We start from the raw sequence: 23,249 nt of genomic DNA, 5'->3' as shown, positions 1-23,249 counted from the left end.
ATTTAAGACGGTTTTAAATATAAGATCCGACTATGAATACCAGCCTTAGTGTTCTGTCATTAAAAAAGATTTCTACTTTGAAGCTAACGTTATGCCAGCGAATCGGTTATTGGAATTTCTCACTTTTTCTCCGTAAAAATTAGATTGCTGCACTTCATGAACGTTTTTTCTCATTACGAATATTACGAATAGAATATGATTATTTTCCGAAGATCTCTTTTCTATGTCATAATAAAATACCTTTTCATATGTTACAGCTCTCCGCGAGAGGTCTCGCCCCAGCGCCGACTGGAGGAACGGGAGGAACTCTTGAACTAGAGTATTTCTAGCTATCGCTGATCGCGTTCCTGCTGTCTCGCGCGGGCAATAGGCGAATCAACGAGCTACGAATCTCTTCCCTACTCGCGTGAGTTGGATTGGTTTGCTGTTTGCTGCGCGTCAGTCCGTCTTGAACTACTTAGGTAGCTGTTTGGTTTGTGTCAGAGTGTACAAGTTTTTCATCTGCATGTTCGGCGGATAGGCTTTTCTTCCTGGAAGTGCGTGTAAAAAGTGGGTCAGTGCTTTTTTCGTGTTAATATGTGGATTTAAACATGGAATCGGATTATACGTCTCAATCTAACACGGTGAGTGCCGACAATGTGATTGTCGATGATTGAAAGTGACGATGAAACCAGCGCCGCGACGCGCCCTGAAATTTTCGGGGTTACGTGACAGGCTGGAGGAGAAATGTTTTGTGCATATCGCGGCGAATCCCCGACCATCTGACCGACACAGTAAACGAAATTTGTCTGATAATCATGATTTTTTGGTAATACGCGACATAAATTGCATAAAAAGTCTTTCTGTTTCATACGTATTCTCAACGCTTCATTAGAATTTGATAAGATTATAATGAACATATATGATTTATCATACATATACCTTCATATATCTACAAATTTTTATATGTAGAAATTCTCCCTCTCCCTTTTTTCTCTGTTTTTTCTTTTTTCTGCCCTTTTCTGATAACTCAAACCATTACTTTTTTGTATTTATAATGAAATTTGATTGATGTTAACGCATGTAAAGTATTATAAAAATCATATTTTTTGTATAATCATATTTTTTGTACTTCTAGATATTATACAAATGAATACATACATATGTGCTACGTATTATGTATATATATATATATATATATATATATGTGTGTGTGTGTGTGTGTGTGTGTGTGTGTGTGTGTTCAGTATTATTTTCTGAAAAGTTAATCGAGGAAAGGAGAAATTATTCTCTTCACTCTGTGTATTCTTTTAGCTTATACAATTCATATAAATATTTTTATTTTTTAGATATATTCATGCTAAATATATACACTGTTATTGTCTAGATAAAGGTGAACGAGCTTTGAGAAAGTGAGTGAATATACAAAGTAAGACTTTAGATTTTTGAAAATGAAACCTTAGAGTCATTGTTATGTGTAATTGGAATCAGATATAATATTTAGTAAATAAATTGCAAGATATGATTAATTATCTACTATTCCAATTAATAGATATTGCTTTTAATTTTTAATAATATATATGTTATGTCTAATGTGAACAAGTTATTCTATATAATTACTGAATTGTAATTATATTACAATTGTCTTAAAATATAATATAATATAATATGAAAGCACATTAATCTATTTTCTTGTGAAAAATGTTTTAAATAATTTAACAGTTATAAATACAGAAAAACTTGCATTGATATCAGAGAATTCAACTCTGTTTGTTGTCAATAACTACACTCATAGATTTCTCTCTCAGATACATTTAAAAGTACCTCTCATTATCTTTCGTGCAATCTTTTGTAGTAATGCTATGAACAATATAACGAAATGTATCATTTGCACTTATTCATATCAATACATTATGAATGCAAGTTCCCATTCAATAACTAGTACAGTTTCTGTAATTTATAATCTATAATTTATTGTAATTACCTGTAATTTACAATCATGATGTTTACTCATATTTGCACGATATTAATTTGCTTTACATGACTTACGATGCTTTCATAAGTCATCCTTTACAGTATCGGTTTTTCATTAAAAAAAAAAAAGAAAAAGTAGTAGGCTGTAAAATTCCCTCTCATGTGGAAATAATTGATTTCCCATAGTCGGCGGTGTGCACGCGGGAAAGATCGCGTGTGAAATATCAAGCCGAAGACATGAGATATCATCAACAATGAAGTTTAAATCTTGATATATAATTTCGAAATGTCGATGATGTCATTATCTTATCTTTTCACGAAGGAATTTTCATCGATTAGTATCTTTGTTTTTAAATTGTTTTCTGAAAGTTTTATCGGTATGTATGGATCTGTATGTGTGTACGCGCGCGCATACACATATATACACAGATGCATTTATCTCCTGGGACGAATTTTCAAATGCGATATTAAATACTGACGTATGAAATTTAAAATCTAGACAATACGATTTATCGCGTTTAATGCTTTCTATCAAACTAATAAGCGAATTATCGAAAAACTCTGTTCTGAATCTCGACGTAAAAATATTAGCGCACATATATTGCCGTAGCGACTACCTTCTCCCTCGTGCATATCACACATTAGACGCGGAATATTTACACAGAGGCAGAATGCCATATGTTTGAAACGCAGAAGCGTATATAGGAGCATCACTATAAATACGAGTCGCTGTGTACATCCTCCTCTCCCCCAACCTGCACGTTACCGTGTGTTGCGCATTGAAACGTTATGTCGTAACGTTCCCAGCGAAAATTTTGTGCGGTCAGCGCAATCTCCTGAAAGTTCTTGCGAAAACGATATTTTGCCGAAAGCCGTAATTCATTCGAGTACTTAGTTTTTTTTTTTTTTAAGGCGCCGGCCGATTGTGACCGCATAGCCGCGCAGCATTGAACGATACGCCCCAAAGCGAACATTGCAAATAAAGATGTAAGGCAAATAAAATAAAATAAAATATATAAACGTGTAGAGATGCACGAGTGTGTGGGACCGGTGAAGAGCGGGACGCAGCGCGGCCGCGGCGCACGCGCCTCTTTGCGAGTCGATAATGCACCATCGAGGCGTCCACCAACACCGATCCACATCGGTGATCCCGATTCAGGCAGCCCGAAGTCACTGCAAACGCGATGGGATGCCTAGCGGCCACCACTCCATGCGTTTCGTTCGCGTTTTATCTTTTCCTGCCTACCTCGGATGAGATAATGTTCTATTTCGGCAGATATTCATGCGGGCGCGCGCGCGCTAGCGCGTTCGATACATCGACACGAGCGTTTCGGAGGTCTCTCGATTTATTGGACCTCGACGGTACGACCGCTCTGCCTTCACGTCGCTGAAACTCGGGAGCGTTTCGTTTGAAAACGTCGGCAGAATCTTCTGAACACTCGTGAAAAACGCGCACCAGACGGCAGTACTTCCGTAGTTCTGTAGTATCTTCAAGCTTGTGAGCGGATCTAAGCGCGAATTTTTCCTCGCGGAATTTCGGTCCGCCATACACATACACACACACACGACGGTGACCTACAACACCAGATTTCTCCGGATGCAGACGATCCTTCCTCTCGCTGCGGGGATTCAATTTGATTTACCTACTTTTGTGCACGTGCGTATGGGCTCGAAGTTACTCGCGCGGATCGTTACCACGGGATGTTATCTCGAGAACCTGTCGTATGTAGCGGACATGGATTACTATATTTCGTTGGAAGAGTTCACGAGATACCATTTATAATGCAGTGGAATCGAGCTCCGCTAAGTTCTTTGGACGATTGCACTTCTCAACTCGATGCTGCCCCGACGGCGTAACGACGATCGTTTGCCTAATCGTCTCGGATATTCCTACGTGTAGAATCGAAATATTTCCCTGCAGATGTTACTAATATCGCAGTTACTAATATTTCAGTTTTATTTTTATTTTATACTTGGTTTTTTTAAATCTACTGACTTTTTTATTAAATCTATGTTATACACTGGGAAAAAAGAATATCTAAGGGATAGTAAATATTTCTTTGGTGGGGGGATACTAATGACATGTATTTACCTAAATCTAAATTTTTCTATTCTAAATATAGAATAAGTAATTTCTCTCACGAGAAGCCAAGGTTTTCTTAAGGTCTCGAGAAAACATGTATTTTCTTATTTGGAAAATACTTTGTGTCGATGTATGCAAGTAAATATATGTTTTTAGTACACCTACCAAATATAAATATTTACTGTTTCCTCGATATTTTTCCTCTCAGTGTACGAGAGTTTATGTAGCAATAATGTAAAGAAGTTTTACAAGTTTCTTGTATTTTGTTTAGGGTTGATAATAGGAATGCTACCCTATTATCAACGTCCCTCGCGACGAGACCGGTACGTGCACTGGTGCGCTACGCAGGAAGAAGGAAGAACATCGATATCCAGCGATGCAAGGTGCGTATAACTGTTGCTATCGCTGGACCGCTAGGAGAATGCGCGCATGCGAAAGAGAAGTATAGGAAGGAGCGTGGATGTAGCGTTGGAGAAAGTTAGTTCGATGATGCGAAAGATGGAGATAGCGAGGAAGACGTTGTAGACCTGTAAACGGTTCAGAGAGCAAGCGGAACGGAGTAGCAGTCGAACTCATGTTGAATTTAGTTCAAAGGGGACTGGGCTCTCTGACGCGCGCAAACAGCTCTGATATATTTCACCCCTTCATTTAGAAAATCTCTCTTCCTTAAGAACTCCAGGGTCACTGAACCTTCTCTGTAAATCGAGTTTGAAAATGATTCAACTGCCTTTCCTTCATGCAGTCTTTATACTTTAACCTTTTGAGATTAATACATTATTTAGGAGGGGATTGGCTTAATCCGTTGTAAGTGATATAAATAATGAGCTCGATTTACTCGCCAGATAACTACGTTAATGAGAAAGAGAGGGTGGGAAGAGGGAAGAAGAAAGAGTAGGTGGGAGGAAGGGAGGGAGATGAATTACCGGCCCGGCAGATTACCTTTTACTTACTTCAACCAGCGATCAAACTCCGGAAAGTCGGACGTAGGGAGGATAAAAGTTCGTGTCTGTACACAGGTCGTGTCTTGGAAGAGATTTCTAGATTACATGTTCATACAATCCATGTACAATCTTTTTATTCTATTATCTTCCTCAGAGCACGATTAAAACTAAGTAGTCTCTCATGAACTCACGTAATACAGCGTGATACGTAATATATTAATTATAACGGGAAATAGAAATGCCTCCTGTTCACAGGCGCTAAAACTATTTTCTAAAAGTCCTTTGATAAACAACTGATATGACGAAAAACAAATATTCTGAAAACGAGATATATATTTCCCTTTAATCTCATCGCGATAATCACGGTGAAATTAACGTGAAACGTTTCGATTCATCGTTTCAGTATGTATCAGAGCTTTCCTGGAACACGTATCTGATTTGAACACGTATCTGATTTGTTGTAAATAATTCGCAAGCGCGTTCCAGAGTTATTCTATTATTTTTCATGAAACTCTGTAGTAAGCCGGAACAAGTGCTGAAATTGAGTGATCACGAGATATATTATTCAGAACCGTGATTCGGTCAGAAGTGACAATGTCCCCGATCCAAATCGAGTGGGGTCCTACTTATTAGAAAAGATATTTTAGGTCGCACCTGTATCTCGCGCGAAACCGGTTGACGACGCGCGCTAACCACGAAACGCGCTTATTTTTCAGACGACGCACTAGCGAACAGTTTGGCAGTAGCGAGTCCTTTTATGGGCATCGAAGGTTGAATTTGGAGCAGGAGATCTCGTACGGAAGGGAAGAAGAAGGGATCTAGATGCTAGGTAGAGCCAGGGCGAAATAAATAAGAGAGAGAGAGAGTCGCGAGGAAGACAGACGAAAGAGCAGAGTAAGGAAAGGAAAAGACAAGGAAAAAAGGGGCGGAAGAGCGTCGGAGGAAGAAAAGAGGGATGGGCGCTGGGATGGGCAGGAGTGGCACGACCGGCGGCGGTCTGCTCGAAGCGCTTCCCACAGGAACTCCGCTCCATGTGGCTATGCTCGGCCTAGACAGCGCCGGCAAGACAACTGCCCTTTACAGACTTAAGTTCGACCAATATCTTAACACCGTGCCGACCATCGGTTTTAACTGCGAGAGGATTCGCGGCGGCATCGGGAAGGCTAAAGGTATGTTTCTGCAAGCAAAAGGCACGACACCTTTACCTCTCTTGGTTCCTGCTTGTCTCTCTCGTTTCTTATCCAAAGGTAAATAAATAAAGCAGAGAAATGCAGAGTAATCATAATCGTTATACGCGATTCTGTTGCATGGAAAGTGATCGCTCAGATGCATTATTTAGTGGGCATCATTCCGACGCACGTTACATCAACATCCTCAGCTGAGACACGGTATTTTCGGTTGACGTAGGTGTTAATTTCCTCGTGTGGGACGTTGGCGGGCAAGAGAAGTTGCGGCCGCTGTGGAAATCGTATACGAGATGCACGGACGGCATCATTTTCGTCGTTGACTCTTGCGACACTGAGAGACTCGAGGAGGCGAAAATGGAGCTCACTAGAACGGCGAGAAGTCCGGACAACGCAGGCGTACCGATCCTGATACTTGCTAACAAACAAGATTTACCTGGTGTGTATTATGGAAGAGACAACGTTGGCGTCTCAAGATTAACTGTTATTATGTAGGACAACAAGACGTGCGGGAAAGTTTCATATAGAGTCTCGATACAGAGATCTACAGATTCACTGAGTAACACATTACGTTCGCTCAATGCTCGTTAATCTAACTTTTATAACTTTTAACGTCTTTATTTGCTGAGATTGTTGTCAGCCTCTTTAATAAATATTTTTTATATTTTTATATTATCTATATTTTTCCTTTTTTTAAATTGTTTATTGAATCTTGTAAATAGTACACATGAATATCCAATGTAAAGAATGACATAGTAGGCATGATTAAACCAGCTACAATGTCACTTCAGTTCTGGATTTCTACTTGATTTCGTTAATGAAGTCCCTATCATACAGGCGCGAAGGAGGTCGGCGAGTTGGAGAAGTACTTAGGAGTGTTGGAACTGGCCGGTATGCCGGGTAGCGCCTGTATTCGCGTACAGCCGGCGTGCGCTATTACGGGCGAAGGACTCCACGAAGGTCTAGACACACTGTATCAGCTGATTCTGAAGCGACGCAAGCTGGCCAAGCTGAATCGTAAACGGGCCAGGTAGGCCAGGGCTTCGGAAGACTGCACATGCGTCTTCTGATATTGTCGATCGCGGACAGCTTCCCCTACGGCGACGCTCTCCACAACTTCCTCCTTACCTTCCCGCACTGATTATGAGGAGGAGGAGATGGCACAGTGACTGTGAACGAAGCAGTCACAGTGTGATCACGAGGGCGTGATCACATTATAAGGTGCGACCATTTTGCGCAATCATTTTCTTTCAGCTTTGATTCTCCTGACGGGAGAATCAATGCTGTTGGAACAATTTAATGGTTGCATCGATCTTTTTTGCATGTGTGTTTGGAAATATATATGCGTGTGCCTGTGCGTTGCGTGTGTACATATAAATACACGTTGATTGTAAAATTGCGCGGAGTGTAAGGAGAGATTAAAAAAAAAACGGAGGGGTTTTAATGACTATTGTTCCTATTAGGTTGTTGCATATAAGATGCCCATGTTCTTTTTATGTTTTGCAAAAAGTTAAAAGATTATTGACATTTAAGTATATTGATGTCGATCGTTACTTGAAATATTTTAATCGAGAGATACTATTTTCATGTGGATATTTATTCGATTTATTGCGTAGGAACGAGAGGTGAATGTTGGGAATGATATTTTCAAGTAGTTTAACATTTATATAAATTCATATGAGGACGTAGTAATTCGTCATTTTATCAGTGATTGGGTATAACTTAGGTTTAAAATAACATATCGTCTGTCGTTCTAGCGAATGATTTTGAAAGAGGAATGAACGGGATCCACTCTGGCGCTAAGTTTAAATTATTTTGTATGCAACAATGTAATGATCAGAGTAATCATAAAATCGTTATAAAACGTGTGACAATGCTAGTCGACTGAGGAATTTTCTATCGCCGGAGAAGAGTCGATGCGAAAGTGGTGTAAATGTAAGTAAATACTTGTAAATAAACGGAGAAAGCTGTAATTTCACGCCGAGACAAATTTAGGAGGTGTAAAGATACATTAACACGAGCAACGAAGTGGGTCAACGTTGTAAAATCTGTGACAATATATATATGTATGTATTGTCATGAATTACCTGCCGATATTAGCAAGATGCTATCGCCATTAATAACGTTATAATTATGATGGTCGCTGTAACAGTCAATAGCTGTCATATTTTCCACACGAGAAGCGATATGAATGTAGCACAGCGGTATATTTTATTTACACGTGCGAGATCGCTTTAATTAATCACTGCTTGTTTTGTAAAGTTAACGTTTCCGTGTAAATCTCGTTACGTATGAAAGTATATAGATATTTACTGTTGCTAGGTAGAAAGAGGAAGAAGGAAGAAAGAGAAAGAAATTTGAAAAGTGAGAGGAGTAAAGATAAATTCGGTACAGTGTAAGACTCCATACGATTGCAATTTAGTGAATTTAATTTTGTTCCCCCGTAGTAGAATTAATTCAATAATAGTAATCGTAGTACGTCAGTGTTTGCGATTAATCCAATTTGCCTTGCACTTCTGAATCCGTCACAATATATTTCTAGAAGAAACATAAACCTTTCGAGTACTCATCGTTCCCTGCTACTCATTGATGATTATTTAGTATCAGTAAATTATATCGCAATTCTCGACAAATAATCGTCGCATCTCTAGTGAAATATTCTATAAAAAAATGTTGCTCGTGTGTGTGTGTGTGTGTGTGTGTGTGTGTGTGTGTGTGTGTGTACACGTGGTGCGTGTGAGTGCTTGATGCGTTCGTGAGTATATGTAAAGCTGCTCAAAGGTGGAGCGTGTATCACGACCTTCTTGAAGAGTTTGTACCGAAGGAGTTGAAGCGGCGCTTTGTAGCCAACGAAATCGCTGTCAAGCATGGTTGTTGTTTTTATATCAACTGTCGTTCCAAATTCTATTGTATACTATACTTGCCCCTTGTTGTGTTTTATTATCTTTGGATATTTTATCTTGTGCTTCGATCGATCGTTAGATCGTCTATTTATGTATACATACTATTAATAGTGATAGTCTAAGTAATCCATGACGCGTAGTGCGTTAGACTGATACGATCCTTTCGGATATACACGCAGGAATTTTCAAATAAATCCGCTGATTCCGTTACATTTTCAACTGTGACACGTTCATTCGCCTATCTCTCCGTTCGATCCGAGAATGCCTCCTCGTCCATCAACGTCGTTGATTCGACTTGGACATCGATATCTTTGCTTTGGAACGTAAGATCGAGATTGTCCGGTAACTTGGGACGATACGCTCGCGACTTGTCACACTTGCAGAAATCGGTGAAGAATGCGAGATGTCGCGTTTCCTGAGTCGTCGGTTGCGGCGGAGGTGATGATAACTTTACTTTAGTTGCGATAGGCGTCGAGCGTCGGACTAACAGTCGTTTTTTCGCCTTGGGTGGTAGCATAATGCGCTTCAACATGCTCAACAGCCGGCGCATCAGCTCGAACTAGTCAATAAACATTGTGATATAGAGAAATAGCAGATCCGTAGTAATATGTGTAAATAATTGCAAGATGCGCAAGCATTGTACTATAGGTCGTGCAATTTTTACAAAGCTTCTTACCATAAGGACTGACATAGGATACATTTTATGAAGAAATTCTACCTTCTTCGCTGCGTCTTCCGCCTCCTTTGTAGCTCTCATCTCTTGCTTGAAGCCTTCCTTCTCGCAAGCGCGAACAATTCGACGCGGTAGATTGTCCAGTTGAAGATTAAGTTGCTCGTGGGTCCTTTCTACCCACTTCATCATCGAAAAACTGTCGAGATTCGCATCATTCGGCCCCACGCAGGTCTCATACGCATCCTCCACGAAAACGCGAAGATACAGCACCTCTTCAGAGCAAACGAGACTTCGGAAAACGCCCCGGAGAAGATAATCGGCGTATTTCTCAAGATTCGCCGCTCTATCTTCCGCCTCGGCGATGTGATTCTATCGATACGACATTACTGCTTGTAGGAGTGATCGTTAATGCTGGAGAGTAAGGAAACGGGCGGATGAAAGAGAGGGAAAATGGAAACGTCTTTTGTGTGCGTTCAATAGTGTATAAAAAAACTTAACGTACTTTCAAGTCGTCGATCGTCGAGGAGATCTCGCTGACCTCCTGCTTGATGCGCGCTTCAGTCACGGCGATAGTCATAGTTACATCCTCCATCGGGGCGGCGAGTGATTCTAGGTGTATGAGCGCGTTTAAATTTTGCGTTTCCATCGCTCGGAAAACCTGAACGAGTTCGAAAGGATCCTCGAAATAGAGCTCGGCAGGACCGGCTTCGACGATGTCTCGCTCAAATAACTCTAGCACGGAAAGATTATGTTAGTGCTTCTGCAAATTGTCTTTGAAAATTATCGAGATCCAAGAAAACTCTGTAGAAGAGCGCGTCGGAAATCGTGGTACAATCGAAAAGGAGACGATCCTTCGGACAATAAGAGATTCTTTTTTCTTCTTCGGTTGTGCTAAGAACGATTCCAATTTTGTGTGTGTGTGTGTGTGTGTGTGTGCACGCGCGCGTGTGTGTGTATAATCTGTATTATCCTAACGTTTGACGTTAAACGTCTCGTTACGCGAATCACCTATCAAGTCCTCCAAAGAGGCGTCGTCATCTGGTGTCCCGTATCTATTGAACAAGTCCCCGTCGTTAACAGAAATGAGGCTGCCCGTTTCGAGACGGTGCAGCCAGTCGTGCTTGATCCTCCAAGTAGTAGGTGACAACCGATAGAGGAACAGCTGACACATCTTCACCATTCTCCAGTTTTCCTCCCAGAAGTAAATATCCAGTCTGATCTGGCCATATTGCTTTGCCAGCTCGTTCCTACGTATGCAGATCTCGTTCGTCAGCTTCGCCTCCCGTTCTGCTCTCTCCAATATGCTCATACTTTTCTTGTGATCTCTCGACAAAAACTCCTCGAAGCTGCTCACGTATCGCTGATGACGTTCCTATTTGCAGCGAGAAGAAAAGTCCATTTGTGTCGGAATTACATTCTCATTCCTCACTGGTCATTCATACAAGACAGCTCTGCGTATGCGTGCGAATATTAACCACTTAATGCACAAGTTTATTTTGAATTATTGGTCAATTAAGGAGGATTAATTTTTATTTTTCAGCGACATAAAGACAAGTACATAAATATATACGAATAAGTCAACCGTGTAGAAGTCGAGCAAATACAATTTGTCGAGTAAGTATTACAGTCGCTCGTATGGAACACGGGCGCGTGCAAAATAGCCAGTAAGGAACGCCCGTGTCAGAGACTGGTATGTGCATTAAGTGGTTAAAAGGATAATATTTTAAATCGACTTTGAGGAATTCGCTGAGAACTTCTCTCAGCAGGATGTTATTCTACAAAGCTCTATCAGATGCGCATTTTTTTCACAAAAAAAACAATGATTAGTTTCAACGGGGTTCTTCGGAAGAATTGGTGGCGTGAATGGAGCAACTTATACTTGGATCTTTTGTAACTGAGAAAACTCCTGCTCGAACTGCTGATCAATGCGAATACAATCGTCCTTTTCTTGGCCAATGAGCAGTCTTGTTTTCAGAACAATACGTGTGTCTAACACATATTGTTCCAGTGAAAACTTCTCTTTTGCAGGTCTGCCAGACAATTCTGTAAAATACTCCGGATCCACGTCTGTCATGGCAATAGTCTTGTGCGGATCTATATATCCCTTTGTCATCTCTGACTTTATCTCTGCGATTACCTGCACATAATTTATGGGAAATATTTCTAACGGATCTTCCAGGCGTTATTCGACAGATTTCACTAATATGAAAAAGAAAGCATATTATTTTCCTACTTTTTTTTTCAACAATTTAATTGGATACGACTTACATGTAGTCTCTGTGCAGTCTTATCTTTCTGCCGACTTTTCTGGGACACCTTGCGCTCGCATATTGCTCTTTTTTTCCGCATCTTCCACCATTGAAGATAGGATAAGGTCTGTGAGCAGGAAGGAAAAAAGAAAGGCGATTGTTCTTTTCTCAAGTCTTTTCCTTCATCCAAACGTTCACGAATCCGGTGATGCTGCATTCTATTGTGTTTTATCAAAATATTTATATAATTTTTATCTTTTTTCCTTTTAGAGAAAGAGAAAGAGAGAATATATTCCAAACAAACACTCATTTAACTTCAAATAGTATAAGAATAAGGAAATTAACCTTGGAAAATTCTTACGGTGAGAAATATTATTGCTGAAAGTCGATCCAGTCCTGACGCCTCGCGATGGAGAAATTTTTTCTTCGATCCTGCGTTTCTTCGAAAAATTCATTTTTCGCGTTTTCTCATTAATCCGTGATGGAAAATATTATGAATTCGTAATAATTGCAAGAGACTTACGATACGATCTAGTTTGTTTGACATGCGCCCTGCGCATCTCTGTATATCGTACTACATTCAATGAGTTTTATATACGATTTCTAGTATAGAGTGTCCCACTTAGGATGTAATGAGGTTCTTTCTCATCAAATATATCCGCTTCTCTCGTTGATCTTATCTTAATACTTTAATTTTATATTTTTTGAGAAAGAGATAAGAGCGTTGTTGTTTCCATTGTTTGCACACAGGTGTACCAATGCAATTGTACTTTTTTTTTTCAAACGCAGCTACGTATCTTTGACATTAATCGTGGGACATTCTATACAATTTCATTGACAGAAAAATGCGTATAATTTTTTAGGCATGTATATTATACAGATAAACATAATTAAATAATATAAATTATTTATATTTGTACATACTGTATTTTTGATTGTACAATTATAGTATATTGGATATTTCAATAATATGTAATGTCTACGTAACCAACTACTTTCGAAGTACATGTAATTACAAATGAGTCAAGCAACGCTTTTACATTCTTCAGCCTTGCACGTAACCAAATGAGGGCTTAAGCAATAATTAAGACAGAAACAAAAAATAGGAATGAGAGAGAGACAGAGAGAGAGAAAGAGAATAGGGAGAATGTTACTTGCTTTGTGAAACATTATCCCTTTAAATGTAAAAAAAGAGAGCAGACTGAAAATTCATGAATGAATAAACTGAGGAAAGAATTTAAATTAACAAAAAATATGATGCGCCTTTTTGATGAATAAACTAGAATATTGGCAAGCGTACAATAGTAAGAAAAGATAGATATAAAATAACGGTTTCTTCAATAACGAAAAAAAAGGTCAGGATTTCCCAGACATGAAAGCGAGCGATATATTCATATTTTTATATCGATCGATCGCTTTAACGTCGAAGTGTACGTAGTTACAATCTCCTTGGGGCAGTCGAATCCTCATTTCCCCTCCTAACCGTAACTGATGGTGTAACCCATAGACAACATCAGCGTCTCTTTTATCGCCGGATGTAACTGGCGCTCGATGTACTTAGTTAACGCTTGGCTAGCACCTTGCAGAAACACATCTTCCATTTCGCGCGTGATATGCTCCTTCGACTGCCAACTTCTGCTCGGGTCTGCCGAATCTATGGGGAATAAATTCTCGAAATTGTCGTCCAACACGAGTTCCCTTACTTCCCGCGATACGTTTCGCGATGGGTCTTCGTTCTGTAGGCTGTCGGTTAAATTAAGCAGCTCGACGAAGTACGCGGACTTGTTCTTCGTCGACGCTTTCTCTTCATCGCGCTCAGTGACGAGGGAATGCGCAATAAAGTCTCGCGGTGCAACGACCATCGTATGGGCAGCGCGCGCGAGTCGTTGCCGAATCACTGACCGTCTCCGGCGTAACGGTGATTTGGTAATCCAAGAATTTTTTCTCCATACACCGAAATTTGCTTTAGGAGTGCGCGAATAATGCGGATGTCGGCTCTCGTTAGGCACGACGACGTCCACCTCTTCGGTGATGCCCACCAGCTGTCTTGGTTCTGCCGCATCATACTTGTCGCTCACAGCCAGTGGCGGCGTCGGCGGTGTTATCTACACATTTAGGAAAAAGAATACACAGAAAGAAAAAATTAATAAAACAAATATATTCAAATCAAGAATCATCGTTTCATATACAGTGAATGTCTGACGATAGTATAAAATCTCTCTCGCATGTGTAGATATTTAAATCAAAATTTAACAAAAAATTTCTCTGCCATTTTACAAGCAGCTACGTGTCATTTTGAGTCATTAATTAAAGAAAATTGGTGAGTAATTATACGTGATCGTTTGCCAATATTTTTTTAATTAATAAAAATCTAATTATTCGCAAAATGGGAGTAAAGCATTCTCTGTCTAGTTTGACATAAATCCACAACGTAAATCGCACTTACCGTCACATAGCGCGCGTTTACATCAGATTACATCTAACATGCGAAATGGACAGTTCCAATCCATGTGCTATGGTCTGATCTTTACTTTTTGAGTCATGAACTGATCTAGCCGACTTTTGTTATTATATGAAATATGAGCTTACTTTGTCCCTGCTTGAATGATACGGAGGCCACTTGTCCTGTCGCTTGATCTGCTTGTCGAGACGCGTGGGGCGACAACCGTACGCGTAAATCGAGGCGAACCGCGGCTCTAGGAAGCTCGATTCCGTGCGTATGCGCATCTGGCCGCGTCCGCGCGCGATCGGACTCGTGAGGAAGTCTATTCCCGCGCGTCTCAGTCGCAGCATCATTTTGCAAGACTCGGCGGGGACCGGGGTACGATGGTCTCGCGGCATTAGCGACACCATTCCGGACACCGACAGGTCGTTAAATACGACGCGCGTCCTCAGGGAATTGCGCTCGGGCTCAAACACGCATCGTTCCACTCGCGCCCAATGGCTCGCGGGCTCCTTCGTATTCTCGGGCAACTGCGAAAAGTCACCCCCCAAGTCACCTACGTCATCCGCATTATTCGTTTCGTCTGAATTAATTACATGTCTGATTGGTGTTCAAGGACATTGAAATGTTACCTTCACAGCCATACGGGAGACGGACATTTCCAGGGGTGCGGAATGTAGCTCACGCTGATACGATATCCCGGTCTCCTCTTCATCCAGCTTGTTTCTCCTGGTAGAATCTCGGTGGAGGGCGTCCAGAGCGTGCTCCAGTCTGCCGCTGCACGCATCCCAATTGCTGATACCGGCATACGCGAGACCAATCGGCAGGAAGATCAACGACCATATCGCCGGCTGTCTGAACTGCATCACCTGCGTTGCAAAAGTCACGATTTCATTTACTCGCGCGAGACGAGAAGAAAATTTGGCAGTGAACGAGGAGCGTTAAACCTCCGTGCAGGGGAGGGAATTCCGTACAACCGATCGTTAATGATGCAAGAACGATCGAGGCGGGAAACGAAAGAATCTGCGCAACGACGAGCGCGTTAATGTCGCGTTGGCTCTTGATCGTTCAACGAGACAATATTTTTAATTAGCAGCACGCAATAAAACTTTGCACTCGGTGTGAGACGCGACGGGCGTTTACGCCTATGCCCTGCCATTAAAATATCTCCCAGGGCATATCCTGTAGAAACTCGGTGAATTCAGGCGGCTGAAACAGAGCATGAAAGCGTCTCCATTCCGCCTGTTGTCAGCGCCGATCGGATTGTGTGAAACTAGGAAGTAGGATTTCTTTTCGGCTGCTCATTAACGTTAATTGTAGTATAGCGAAGCGATACAAATCTGTAAGCTTAATAACGTCGTTGTTAGCGCGGCGCAATTTCGCGGAACAATAATGACGGAAGATCAAACTTTCGACGGAATTCAATTAACGGGAGAATATTATCGATCTAATCGCAAATATTTCTAACTGATAATGTTTACATACATACAACTGAATACTGCTCAGTCTATTGAAAAATCCGGTAATGCAGGTAGATTCAACGTCCTCTTTTTCTAACTTATCGATGGCTCATCTTGCGGCATTAATGCGCGCAACGACGAACCCTGTACGTCGCGTATCGTCGGTAGTATTTACAATTCGCACGGACAAGCCAAATTGCGCGAGATGCTGTGGCGAAATTGCATTATTCCCTTTTGTATGCTAATGGGGAATCCCGACTCCATTTATCCCGCCGGTGTTCTCGCGCTCCGTTAATCATTTTGGCCGTGCTCAACAGACATTTGCGCAACGGTCGAGCAAATCTTCCTTGGCGCCTTTCTTTCTTTTATCTACTCATGTGATATGTCGGATTTACACGTTTGTAAAATATCGTATCGCACGCAGATCGTCTCTTACTAATGCATCGCGTAATATTTCGCGCGGTTTAAATTCTTTTCTTGATATCGCGCGTATTCCTTTTTCTCTGTGGGCATATTTGAATTTATATTGCGTTATATTCATATCATGAACGGATTTTCCGAGTTGCAAAATTCGTTAATTGTAATTAATAATGCTCACTTACACTTGTTCGCGCGGAATAGTTAAATTGTTCTTGTCTTTCGAAGGTGACGGCGATGACGACGTTGACAACGGCGACAGCGACGTCGACAGGTACGCCAAATCGGTGCTCGTGGTGAGGTGCGCGAGATCGCACTCGCACCTTTGCTCCGAGGCAGATCGAAGAACAATGAAAGTGGTCGCTGCCACTCGCACCGCTCAGACACGCACCGCGGCGATACGAGCCATTCTTTTTTCTTCACAAGCGTTGCGTGCAGCTACCACGCGGTGAGAGAGAGATATATGAGGTAAAAGGTAAGACGGACCTCACCTGGCGCTTTGCAGAATCTAGGACAGGCTATTGTGACTGGATTGTAATCAACGGAAGTGAGCATAACGCAAGTAAGCTTTTCTAGCAAGCTCTGACACATAGGCCAGTGTAATAAGTGTTCTCTGAATTTTGTGGTATTTACTTCCATCAATAAAGGATAAACAAAAGTCTCAGGATATTCAAGAAATGAGCTCTACTTGATGTTTGCCATCAGCTGCTGTGTTATACAATGCAGTTTTATTCTGATGCAAATTGAGGAATGTTCTTTTTTTCATAATTTAGCAATAATCTTTCTGCATGTATAATGCATATGTAATATATGTATTTTATAAAAGAATAAGATGTTAATTAATATTTACCACACAGTATGCAATGTAGTATCTTTTCATGTGAAACTTCCATTGCTTGGATCAGATAGATCTTTTGATGAAATCTTTTTTCTTCACAGCTTGACTCAATCCTTTCAATGGAAAGAACTTAGACCTGGTTCCACAACCTATTTTAACCAAAGTTCAACTCTTTAAAAACCTATCTGAACAAACTTGCATATTTACATTATTCATATGCACAAGGAAATTTATTAATCTAATATAAAGTGTGTCTAAGAGGAATTTTTTTACTACATTGACTATGATCGATTGATTGATTTCCTTATGCATATATAATATATGCTTATGCAAGTTATGAAGAACAGATTTTTAACGAGTTAAACTCCAGTTAAAGTAAATTGTGTGTGGAATCAGGCCTTATTATTCACCAAGCAAAGCAACATTGTTTTCTTGATATTTTTGTATAAGTCCATTCTTGAGAATCTAAAATATGTAAATTAATCAGAAACATTCGCACATATACTTTACACAGAAGAAGAAAACATTCATGTTACTTCTGTTCCTCCTCATCCCTCCTCTTTGTCTTCCTCATATAACTACTGACAGTAGCTAGAAGGCAAGTTCGTCTTGCACGTTTTCGTATTGAAAGCATCATTCTATTTTCCTTTAACATATAACAAACAACAAGGATAAAATGATGTTTTCAACACAAAAGCATACAAGACAAACTTAATTGAGGCCATCAATTTGAGCGAATGACGTCGATTACTCGTACAAAAGTTATAACGAAAGTTATAATTACTCTACACATCGTATATCCGCGCATACCAAAGTAAATACATATGTAGGAAAGTTAAACGCATTTGCACGCACACACACATATGAAATTGTGCGGAACCACTGAATGAGTTTGTCGCGTTTATCTTATATATCTATATGAAAAATTTATAATAACATTTATCTCTTTGAACTCGATATCGAAATATGGAGCTTCGCGAATTCTTAAATTTGGCTTACAATTAGATGAGTTTCGATATCACTTAGGTTTATTTAAAGACTCGCAAACTTGAATGCATCGGCGGGAGAGGGCTTGTGTCCCGTTTTCAGATTCGACGCGTTTGATTGGTTACAGAGTAACCACTTTATAACAGTTACTAGGGCTGCGTTCCGAAATTCACTGCCAGTACTGAAAATCTATAGTTTATGTCACATATACTATAGAATTTCAGCACTGGCAGTGAATTTCGGAACGCAACCTAGATCTAGATGTAGAAGTATGAAACCTAGATCCAGGTGTAGAAGTATGAAACCGGAATTTTTTTATACAAATAAGACGTCTGTTGTTCGAAAGTGATAAATAATACTTTATTCAAAATAATTTCCACTGTTTTGAACACATTTTTCCCACCTCTCTGGCAGTTTATGAATGCCGTGCCAAAAAAACTTTTCATCTTTTGAAGCGAACCAGTTATCTAGCCATTTTTCCACATTTTCATACGAATCGAAGCGTTGGTTAGCGAGAGCGTGTCCTAGCGATGCGAACAGGTGATAATCGGACGGAGCCAAGTCTGGAGAATAAGCCGCATGCGGTAGTAATTCCCAACTGAACGACTCGATCGTTTCCTTGACCCGTTTTGCTGTATGTGATGGGGCATTATCATGGAGCAAAATGACATTGTGTTGCCTTTTTGCATATTCTGGTCGTTTTTTAGTCAATGTTCGATTTAAATCGATCATTTGTTGTTGGTAGCGATTAGTATTGACGGTTTGACCAGGTTTCAGCAGTTCATAGTTCATAGTTCATAGTTCATAGTTCTTCGTTCCTCACGTCAAAATCACCACTTTTGAATTTTTTAAACCACTCGAAACACTGAGATTTACCAAGAGCATATTCACCGTAAGCTTCGACAAGCATTCGATGTGATTCTGCAGCAGTTTTCTTTAAATGATAACAGAAAATCAATGCTGTCCGCAAATCATAGTTAGTAGGCTCGAAACGTGACATGTTTAAGGTTATACAAAAATATACTAGAGAATGAAAGTTGGGGTTATGTTTGTTGACAATATTCGTCAGCTGTTAGGAGAATATAATAGCGCGGCAGTAGCGGTCTTACGGTCACTAAACTGAACGCTGGCACCATCTATAGGGGAATTCCGGTTTCATACTTCTACACCTGGTAGGATCGCTAGAAATTTTCGTGCGCACGTCGCGCTCGTCGAGCCCCTGTTCTCTTAAGACTGGTTTATGATAACTTATGCCAGAATCATAAAAAATTGACCAATCATAGTCGAATTATAGAAGAATAATTAACTGTGATTGGTCAATTTTTTACGGTTTCGGCATAAGTTAACGGATTTCGGCCATCATAAACCAACCTTTAGGCTAATATTACATTTGTCGTATGATAAGTTTTCGAATATGTTGATCGGTTGACGAACAGGGAACTTAGAAATACTTTATTCGCCAATGAACGTATTCGAAAATCTTGTCGTACGACAAATGTAATATTAGCCTTATGGAGGATTCACACCGCATCGATGTCCGACGTAGACGTCCGATATCCAATAGGAGAACAGCTTTCCAATGGAGAATTGAATTCTCTATTAGAAAGCTATTCTTTTATTGGATATCGGACGTCGTACGTCGGAAATCGGACGCGGTGTGAATCCTGCATTAGGCCGGAATTCATAAGCTGCATTCGGAGAGACTCTATTTGGTGCTAAAAACGTGTTCTGTCCTTATTCAACTTTCAGTAAATAACAAGAACAAAACACTTTTAGCGTCTCTCTGAACGCAGCTATGTCAGATTTTATATTTAAGACCGTTTTAAGTTCATCTCAGATACTATATGGATTATTTAATTGGCTACGGAGTATCTGGAGATAAATTTAAGGCGGTCTTAAATATAAGATCCGACTATAGTTGCGTTCGGCAATAGTTGCTATTTGGCGCTGTGAACGTGTTCTGTCCTTGTTAAGGCCGATTTATGATAGCCGTTATGTTGTAATTCATAAGATATTGACCAATTGCAGTCATTGGTTGCGTTCAGCAGAGAAAGCTGCTTTGCAACTGTTATAAAATTCGTGAATCTGATTGGAGTATGCTCTTAATTTTGGTTGAATCCAAGAGCATGTACCACTCAGATTCACGAATTTTACAACAGTTGCAAAGCAGCTTTCTCTGCTGAACGCAACCAATTATTACAAGAATAGTCAACTGCGATTGGTCCATTTCTTATGGATTACAACATAAGTTAACGGTTACGGTTATCATAAATTGGCCTTTACTGGGCTGCGTTCCAAAACTCTACTCGACGGGTAGAGTAGCATTGGGTGGGACTCGATTGACCACGATACGATTGGACACAGATTGTAATGATTGGTTCGATCTAATATTTCACTAGATAATTCTTTTCATCGGTTGGTTGTGTCTAATCGTACCGTGGTCAATCGGGACGCTCCCGTAGCATTTAATTGATCAATAAGAACAAAAATAATTAGGATTTCTTTATCATAATTGATCAATTAAGATTGCTTTCCAACAAGAGACATAACCCAGACAGCACAAGAACTTCTGAGAACGTTCCAGGGATATTCTGAGGATATTGGGACGTTCTCAGAACGTACTCAGGACGTTCCCTGGATATCTGTGCTGTTAGCGAAGTCGATACAAGTATCATTCTATCTTTGTTACTCACTAAATATGGAACAAAGATAGAATTATATTTGTGTCGACTTGTGTCTCTTGTTGAAAAGCAACCTAAATGTACTCTACCTATCGAGTAGGACTGCGTTCGGAAACACACACTGGCTGCGTTCGTTTTGGGCGCTTACGCGCTGTAAGAGTCATTCTATTTTTATCGCTCATTACATGCGGGAAGAAGATAGAATGACGCTTACAGCGCATAAGCGCCCAAAGCGAACGCAACCATTATGTGCACACTACTAGACGATAGCCGTTGGAATGAGCGAAATACAAGAGTGAGATAAAAAGAGAGGGAGAGTACTCGAGTGACGTTTTCGAACGCAGCTTAGAATTTTGGAACGCAGCCCTGAAAGGCTGCGTTCAGATTCCTTACCCGGGTGCACTCTAATACAAGAAGTGCTATAGTATATGTGACATATACTATAGTGTTTCTAGTAACAGAGTGCACCCGGGTAAGGAATCTGAACGCACCCAAAGTTGAACAAGGATAGAACACGCTTTTAGCGCCAAATAGCATCTCCCTTGGAACGCAGATTATGAATACCGGCCCTAGTGTCGATTTGGTTCACGGCGCTCCCGCGCCGATCTAAGCGCTCGGATCGCTACCGTGCGTGGTGCCGTTATTATGACGGATCCGTGCCCGCGCGTCGCTGTATATCATATGTGTCCGGCGAGTCGTGTGGCAGCCCTCTCGCGCTAGCCGAACATCTCGTCGAGTAATGGCGCTAATGCCAGAACGTCAAGGTGTGATCCGGCAGACAACCATGACAAGATGGTAACACGCTGTGGTGCACCGGGAAGCGATACGTTTCCGCATACGTGAGCTACGACCGGGGCGGGACGGGCGGAACGGGGAAGTTTGGGCTACGATGAGTACTGACAGTCATGATAAGACGAAATCCTGCAAAATACCCGTCAGGAACGAGGAGGAGAACGCGTTCGATGGCAAGCGGATTAAAAAGGAGTACAATGACATTTGCGTGGAGAATGGCGACACCGCCTCCACCACCGCCTCGGCCACAGTCGCCACCGTTGTCGCTGCCACTGCCGTCGGCGAGAAGCAACAGCAGTCTTTGCTGCCGTCGCCACCACCACCACCACCACCGCCGCCGCCGCCGCCGCCGTCGACGGTGCCGGCCGGCAGATCCGTCTCGAATGGTTTTCATAGAAATAATAGTCGGCTGCAAGAAGTATTATCTACGAAATTCGCAATGCTAACCAACTATAGCACTCCCAAGCAGGACAAGTTTCGGGCTATGATAGAGGAGGGCATCAGGTTAAGTTGATCTTCATTCCAGATAGAATTTGTCCCTTTTTTCATTTTGGTATTGCACATTGGGTTCTCATTGGGTATCTGCATTTTGTGTTAAATATAGAGTACAACTTTTTTTAGAAGTTAATGCTTCCTTACCTAAACTACTTTGAAATATCTATATGTAAGTTACATCATTGCTGTATCACTGAAGTATTCTTATAATTTTCAATTGATATGTTTATCTGCTAAAATTTTATTTATTTGAGATTTTTTTTCGTTCTACTTCAGTTATAGTTATTTGTTATTTCATATCTCATCTTATTTTTAATATCTTTTAATAAAATAATATTCAAGTTTCTATGCAACATATGCAATATTATGCATTTTTCTATGCAATAAAATATTAGACAGTGTCAAAAGATTCTATGTTGATTCATATTATATTATTATTATATCTTAAAGAAACACTTAAAGAAACACATATTATACTTAAAGAAACACTCACAATACTGTATGATATTTATGATATTCATTCGTACTTGTAGAATATTTTAAACATACTCGATATATTTTTGGTTGATTTGATTAGTAATACAACTTGATCAATTGTTTCATGATTTACTCGTATGTCCATATATTAATGAAATTTTATATCAAATATCTCTGTACTTTCTCATAGTATCAAATTATTATCCTTGAATAATTGATAAATGCTATCCCTTCTATAATGATAGAATTTAGTAATATAGGAGAGTTATTTTAATTATAGCGAAGTAGCCAAGGTGCATGTGCAGGAGATTATCGGACAGGTGGAACGACTTAAGATAGAGGAACAGTTATTATTGTACCTGAAACTTCCATTATTATTGACAAATTCAAGTGGAGTCATTGATCCACTGAGGCAGCCATTAAATCCATTAGGGAATCGTTATGAAATTCATCAGACCATTATGTGGATCAAGACACATCTAGAAGAAGACCCAGATGTCTCCTTGCCAAAGCAGGAAGTTTACGATGAGTACACGTAAGTTAACTGTTATACATACTCTACACTTAAGATCAAGTGTGTTTTTATTAGTATATTCTTATAGCTAATCTAAAGGCAATTTTAATTTAAATAAAAGAAAGTAAGATATATATATATATATATATATATATATAT

At 40.3% G+C, this 23,249-nt stretch overlaps 4 protein-coding genes across 15 annotated transcripts in view; 2 read left to right on the top strand and 2 right to left on the bottom strand.

Moving 5' to 3' along the window:
* Window positions 1-298: 298 nt before the first annotated feature.
* On the top strand, window positions 299-9,276 carry LOC116849796 (ADP-ribosylation factor-like protein 4C). Of its 5 annotated transcripts, XM_032827331.1 has the most exons (6): window positions 416-623; window positions 2,866-2,940; window positions 4,308-4,419; window positions 5,694-6,146; window positions 6,385-6,600; window positions 6,999-9,276. In XM_032827331.1, the coding sequence occupies exons 4-6, from the start codon at window positions 5,933-5,935 to the stop codon at window positions 7,193-7,195; spliced, it is 627 nt and encodes a 208-aa protein (XP_032683222.1). In that variant the 5' UTR covers window positions 416-623; window positions 2,866-2,940; window positions 4,308-4,419; window positions 5,694-5,932; the 3' UTR covers window positions 7,196-9,276. The 5 variants fall into 5 exon arrangements, with proteins under 5 accessions (XP_032683223.1, XP_032683222.1, XP_032683221.1 ...); XM_032827332.1 differs by lacking the exons at window positions 416-623; window positions 2,866-2,940 and adding an exon at window positions 299-406; XM_032827330.1 differs by lacking the exon at window positions 2,866-2,940.
* LOC116849797 (cilia- and flagella-associated protein 100-like) lies at window positions 8,502-12,329 on the bottom strand. The gene is made up of 6 exons (XM_032827335.1): window positions 12,006-12,329; window positions 11,617-11,862; window positions 10,746-11,109; window positions 10,240-10,469; window positions 9,783-10,106; window positions 8,502-9,623 (listed from the first exon to the last, which is right to left on the bottom strand). The coding sequence occupies exons 1-6, from the start codon at window positions 12,294-12,296 to the stop codon at window positions 9,303-9,305; spliced, it is 1,776 nt and encodes a 591-aa protein (XP_032683226.1). The 5' UTR covers window positions 12,297-12,329; the 3' UTR covers window positions 8,502-9,302.
* A 509-nt stretch (window positions 12,330-12,838) lies between these two features.
* Window positions 12,839-18,559, bottom strand: LOC116849794. 8 transcript variants are annotated; one of them, XM_032827322.1, is made up of 7 exons: window positions 17,681-18,248; window positions 17,555-17,609; window positions 17,157-17,293; window positions 16,492-16,824; window positions 15,062-15,298; window positions 14,576-14,959; window positions 12,839-14,091 (listed from the first exon to the last, which is right to left on the bottom strand). In XM_032827322.1, the coding sequence occupies exons 5-7, from the start codon at window positions 15,293-15,295 to the stop codon at window positions 13,465-13,467; spliced, it is 1,245 nt and encodes a 414-aa protein (XP_032683213.1). In that variant the 5' UTR covers window positions 15,296-15,298; window positions 16,492-16,824; window positions 17,157-17,293; window positions 17,555-17,609; window positions 17,681-18,248; the 3' UTR covers window positions 12,839-13,464. The 8 variants fall into 8 exon arrangements, with proteins under 8 accessions (XP_032683213.1, XP_032683217.1, XP_032683214.1 ...); XM_032827326.1 differs by having other exon boundaries at window positions 17,157-17,257; XM_032827323.1 differs by having other exon boundaries at window positions 17,157-17,609; window positions 17,681-17,790; window positions 18,144-18,206.
* Window positions 18,560-21,440: 2,881 nt separating this feature from the next.
* The window catches only part of LOC116849856, a 7,303-nt gene continuing 5,494 nt past the window's right edge, over window positions 21,441-23,249 (top strand). The window contains exons 1-2 of the mRNA XM_032827447.1: window positions 21,441-22,108; window positions 22,857-23,111. Of these exons, the coding sequence (XP_032683338.1) occupies window positions 21,702-22,108; window positions 22,857-23,111 (662 nt within the window). The 5' untranslated portion in view covers window positions 21,441-21,701. The remainder of the gene's footprint in view (window positions 22,109-22,856; window positions 23,112-23,249) is intronic.

This window comes from Odontomachus brunneus, unplaced genomic scaffold (genome assembly GCF_010583005.1).
Source record: "Odontomachus brunneus isolate Ranch 3 - 2012 unplaced genomic scaffold, Obru_v1 Obru_scaffold_126, whole genome shotgun sequence".
Classification (NCBI taxonomy): Eukaryota; Metazoa; Arthropoda; class Insecta; order Hymenoptera; family Formicidae; genus Odontomachus; species Odontomachus brunneus.
Note: the sequence above shows the minus strand (reverse complement) of the source record. Positions and strands in the feature narration are given on the sequence as shown.